Genomic DNA, 5,292 nt, shown 5'->3' with positions numbered 1-5,292 from the left:
ACACATTGTTAACTGGATCAACAATGAAGCCAGAAGCAGCTTGGGCCTCAAGAAGCTCCAGGGTGGTTCCTCTCATGAGAAGACCATCCTTCAATGCCTGATAGAAAGGCAAGATACTGTCTTTGGCCTCATCATATATACCCGCAATACAGGTAGAGCCGTAAAGATAGGACTTCAACTTGTCTTCAATGTCTTTGCTTGTGATTTTGCCTTGGTTGAGCTTCTGCAAGTCAGTTTCATCCAGCAGTTCAGAGTCGACGAGCTCTGTGAGAGTGACTTCACCACGGAGTCCCTTTAGTGTCACTTGATTTGCTGGCTTTTCTGGACCACGGAGGAGAAGCAAGCCAGAAGCAGGTTCTATTGTACACTTATTCTTTAGGCCATTATAGCTTATCTTCTCTCCTGTCGCCGGATCCAGATAGCAGGTAGGTTTTTTGTTCAAAGCCCTGTAGAGCTCCTCATTAATAAGATTGCGATCCAAAGCCAGATCCTTTGGAAGAAACACACTCAGAACAGGATCCAGTATGCCTCCAACAGACTCCTGAGCCTGTAGCAAGCGGATGGCTGTGTTTTTGTCTATACGGCCCTGTTTGCAAGCCTGACCCACAGATAACACTTTGCCAGTGTATGGATCTTTGAAGCCTATGCTAGCTGCTTCAGCTGTCACCAAGGTGTCTCTGTCTTTTGTGTCTACAAGTCCTCTGGAACAGGCAGTATCCACAGGCATCTTCTCATCAAATGCGGGGTCCACTATGTAGCCTGTTGCTGCTTGAGCTTCCAAAAGCATGAGGGCACTCTCTGGACTGAGAAGGTTCTTGTTTTTGGCTTCAGTGAATGACATTTTCCCTTGAGAACTTGTTGTCATGCCGGCAATAATGCCAGTTCCCTTTAGACTAAGCTGGATGTCTATAGCTACCTCTTCCACTGTTTTTTGTCCCTTTAGGAGCTGGTCTAGAGTGGCTTTAGTGATTATGCCACAGTCACAGAGCTGGTGGGCTGTGACTTTGCGGCGCACCCCATCAAACACCAGCTTGGATGGATCAATTGTTGTAACCTTCTCATCTGTCTGGGTCTGCCTGGTCAGAGTGCTGGGTCTCTGCTGCAGCCTCCGCAGCTCTCTCTCCATGGCATCTCTTTTGAGAGCCAGGTCTGATGCTTCTTTTTCAGAGCTAAGCAACCTACTCTTGTACCTGTCCTCAACAACCCTCAACTCCCTCATGAGTCTCTCAATCTCATTCTTCAGTGAGAGCCTCTCACGGCCAGCTTTGTCTCTGTCTGATTCACACTGCTTGATCTGGGTATCTCTCAGCTCAAACTGGCTCTTCATATAGTTGAAATCCTTGAGGATGGAATTCTTTTCATCCTGCAGTCGCTGTTTGTTGCGGAGTTCAGTTTCTAGTGTGAGTTTGATGCGGTTGAGCTCTTCTTCTAGACGCTGTTGACGATTCTTGTCCTGGTCCAGCAGTTTAAGCTTTGATAGCAGACTATCCTTCTCCCGCTGCAGGTCGTTGTATCTGCTTTGCGACTCATGCACCGTGATGGATGTCTGTGGAGAGATAAGAGAACTGGTTGTTAGGTCTATGCAAACATAGGCAAAAAGTCAAAACTCTAATCAACTAATACATATGGAGTACACATAATTTTTTAGCTGTAAGTTGTACTGTAAGAACTTAGACACATAAAATTGTCATGACTTTAATTTATGATGTCAAAATCCAACTTCATGATCTTCACTTGTCAGTAAACTTAATGATATTGTACTTGTTAGTATACAGTGTTTAATAAAGTGATTGTTATTTTAGCATGAGTGAAATTTAGTGACATAATGTGCAAAGTAAAAGGGTGGAAAACATGCACATCCAGACCAGAGCATTTGTAAGTAAGAAAATTTCAAGCAAAACCTTTAAAAATATCTAATACTGAACATGAATGTAGCAGGGCTACTTTAAAACCAAGTCCAGTCTTAAAGCATCTATTACCAGTCATGCAAATCAGCAAGGAAAAAAAAAAAGAAAGTTGAATTATGTGGAGATCATCCTTCAGTTCAGTCAATAATACCTCAATTGATTGCTTTTGGAATTTGTCTAGTTCCAATTTAAGCTTTTCTCTCTCCTTGGTCAGGTCATTGATGAGAGCCTGGAGCTCCGCTGTCCTCTTGTTGCTACTCTGAAGCTGGACATGCAAGGCTGAGATCTGAGCGGCACTTTCTCCATCAATAGTATCTTTGCTACGTTTCAGCTCATCTCTCTCGATTTTAGCTGCCCTCAGCTCCTCCTCCAACCTGAGTCTGTCTTTCGTCAGGTTCTGCGTCAGAGTCTTCAGCTTTTCAATCTCTGTAGTGTATTCATTGAGCTGCCGGCTCTTCTCCTCAATAGTCTTATACAAGCTCTCATTACGTTGGTTGAGCTCATAAATTCGAGCGTCTTCCTGCAGGAGCTTCTGTTTCAGTGCTCTCAGCTCAGCTATTACAGCTGCCAGTTCCTCCTTGGTGACTTTATGGTCCCGTAGGCTCTTGTCCAGAGCATCCTGTAGGGTCCTGAGATCCTGCTCATACTTCATACCAGTGGTGGAAGCCTCTAGCTGAACAGATTTCAGCGTGTTAATTGTAGTTGTATGTTCTCTGCAGGCATTTGTCATCCTCTCCAACTCAGCCTCCATTCTCTTTCTACGTGTGAACTCTTCTTGGAACGTCTTCTTTTGCTTCTCCAACTCAGCCTCCATACCATCCAGAGAACACTGAAGATCACGGATACGGCTCTGCAACCTGGCAGAATTCTGCTCGACCTTAGTTTTCTCACTGGTTTGCTTCTCCAGCTCCACTCGGGTGATGCGGATCTCCTGCTCAGAAACTTTAAGCTTGTTAATTTGCTCCAGATAGGAGGTGCTTTTTGCTTTCAGCTCTGCCTCAGCCTGTTTCAAGCGATTGATTTCTAGTTCCAGAGCTCTCCTTTTCTTCCCCTCTTCATCCAGGTTAAATGTTAGCATGCTAATCTGCCGGGATTTTTCCTGGTTGGTTTTGGTGGCCTCCTTTAATTTGGCCTCATCATCACCTCTCTGTGTCATGAGTGATTTCAGCTGCACCTCCAGTTCACTGCGTATCTTCGTCTCTTGTGTCACTGAGGCCCTCTGCTGGCTGGCCTCCTGCTCTGCTCTGAGTTTCTGTTCTTCACTAAAAGCAATGGACTGCCTCAGTCTCCTCAGTTCATCCTCTAGACCTCTCTTCTCAGCAGTCACTCTGTCAACTTGCAGTCTCAGCTCTGCTGTGTCTTCATCTTTCTGTTGTGAGGCTTTCAGGATTGTGGTCTTGGTTATGTGGATCTCTTTCTCATGTGTCTGTTTAAGTTGATTAACCTCCTGGGTGCACAGTGTTCTTACCTTTGAGATTTCTGATTCAGCATTTCGCCGACGTGCCGCCTCCTCCTCTAGCAGCATCTTCAGCCTCTCTAGTTCACGTTCCTTGTCCTTCACAGTCTTTTCTAAGTCAATCTTGGTCCAATTAAGCTCTTCCTGTTCTTTCTGTCTGCGACGAACTGCTGCCTCGTACTCTTCTTGCTGGCTGGTGTAGCGCTCCTCTGCCAGCCTTCTTTTCCTCTTCTCCTCCTCTAGCTGGTATTTAATGCGGGTCAGCTGGTCATTAAGATCTTGAAGTTGGTTGTGTGTGCTGTCCAGGTTCTCCTTGGCTGCATTAGCTTGCATTGCTGTGGTTCTCTTCACTTCCTCAATAGAAATGATCTGCTCTTTTGACTGAGTGAGCTCCAGCTTGTAGCGGTTCAAGTCATCCTCCAGAGACTTGTTTTTCTGAAGACGATTCTGGAGGTCATCCTTCAGACGCCTCAGTTCCTCCTCCAGCATTTCAATCTTGGTATTCCTGATCTGAGAAGGCAACGACAAAAAGAGGAAGAGCCTGAGTCACTTAAATTCATATTGTTAAACAGTGATGAAGGGCATCATATGAATGCAATACTTACCTTCAACTCTTCCATGTTCTTCAGCAGCTCCCCTAGGAACTTGTAGTAGTCACTAGAGCGGGTAAGTAGCTCTATATAGCGGGACTGGAGGTCAGCCGCCTGATGGAGTTAAAATTAGTGTATGAGTACTGATGTCAAATTTTCAGGTGTTAATTACATTTCAGATTTATCCTTAAATGACATGTGCAATTAAGGAACTTTAAACTGGCTGTATTATATGAGACTGTAATATAATATGAGGAAATAACCACCGTTTAATTGATATTTAACAAACAGATGATAAACAGGGCTTGATAAATATCATTTAAATAGGTCATAACTAGCAGAATTTTGATTTGGTCAGCAAAAGTGTATTAATAATAGATAAATGAAAATTTGATTAGTGTGATTTAAGGGAGAGTCAGTGCTCATACCTCTTGCCTGACCACTGATGCAGGGGACTGTAGCATTGTCCTCTTAATAGGAATATTAAGCAGTGTTTCCAGGCCTGAACTGTAGGAAGCCAGCTGCAGCTCATAGTCCTGAAAAAACAAAACGATAAACTTCATTCTGTACCATCCTTGTTGATGTCAGCTTTGCAGTATCTGTGACATTATTCTGAACTGAATGAAAACAGCATATATTATCTGATTTCCAACCTTTATGGAGGTAGCACAGGTGTCTGCATTTTTCTGCACATCTTCTACTTTCTCCCTCCTTCCTTTAATTTCAGTGTGAAGTGCCTGTGTAGTAAGAAAAAGAGGAGTTAAATTTAATGATTTAAATCAGACCATCCAGTCTGTGCTTCTTCTAAGACACCCAGTACGTTATTGGACAAAAGTTCTAATTATTTTATTACTTATTATAAGCTATTAATCAACAAAAACATTGTTCACTTAATGCTCTTGATCTAAAAGGCTAGCAAGTTGATTTCATCAATCATCTGAGAAACAATTTTACTAAATCTTCAACAATACATATGCTGTGTGACTGTAAAAACCCACACAACTACATCAGTGCTCACAGCTGTCAGCATCCCACAGTGTAAATTCTTCATATTTTTATATTTTTATTTCGAAACTAAATCAATCCTGTTTGAATATTGTTATTGATAAGAGTCTGCTGATGTGACCAAGGAAAGACATGCCTTCTGTTGGTTGAGGTGGTCCATTAGGGTCTGGATATCATTGAGCTTAACCATCTGAAGGGTATCCTGGCGCTTCCTGGCATTGTCTATCCACTGTTCCAGGGAAGTGCTGCTCTGCTGATAATGCTTCAGCTGTTTCTCCTGCTTCTCCAAGTCCCACATTCTGAGGAGGGAGGCAAGAGTGGGAGGCAGAGGGAG

General features: G+C 43.4%; 1 protein-coding gene across 1 annotated transcript in view; it reads right to left on the bottom strand.

Annotated features, from left to right (window-relative positions):
• The window catches only part of dspa (desmoplakin a), a 16,102-nt gene that overhangs the window by 2,271 nt on the left and 8,539 nt on the right, over positions 1-5,292 (bottom strand). Inside the window, exons 19-24 of the mRNA XM_020595870.1 lie at positions 5,095-5,257; positions 4,607-4,690; positions 4,382-4,489; positions 3,969-4,067; positions 2,059-3,873; positions 3-1,546 (exon numbers count right to left, since the gene is read on the bottom strand). Coding sequence (XP_020451526.1) covers positions 3-1,546; positions 2,059-3,873; positions 3,969-4,067; positions 4,382-4,489; positions 4,607-4,690; positions 5,095-5,257 — 3,813 coding nt within the window. The remainder of the gene's footprint in view (positions 1-2; positions 1,547-2,058; positions 3,874-3,968; positions 4,068-4,381; positions 4,490-4,606; positions 4,691-5,094; positions 5,258-5,292) is intronic.

This window comes from Monopterus albus, unplaced genomic scaffold (genome assembly GCF_001952655.1).
Source record: "Monopterus albus unplaced genomic scaffold, M_albus_1.0 scaffold28.1, whole genome shotgun sequence".
Classification (NCBI taxonomy): Eukaryota; Metazoa; Chordata; class Actinopteri; order Synbranchiformes; family Synbranchidae; genus Monopterus; species Monopterus albus.
This window is presented reverse-complemented; position numbering and strand designations above follow the sequence as displayed.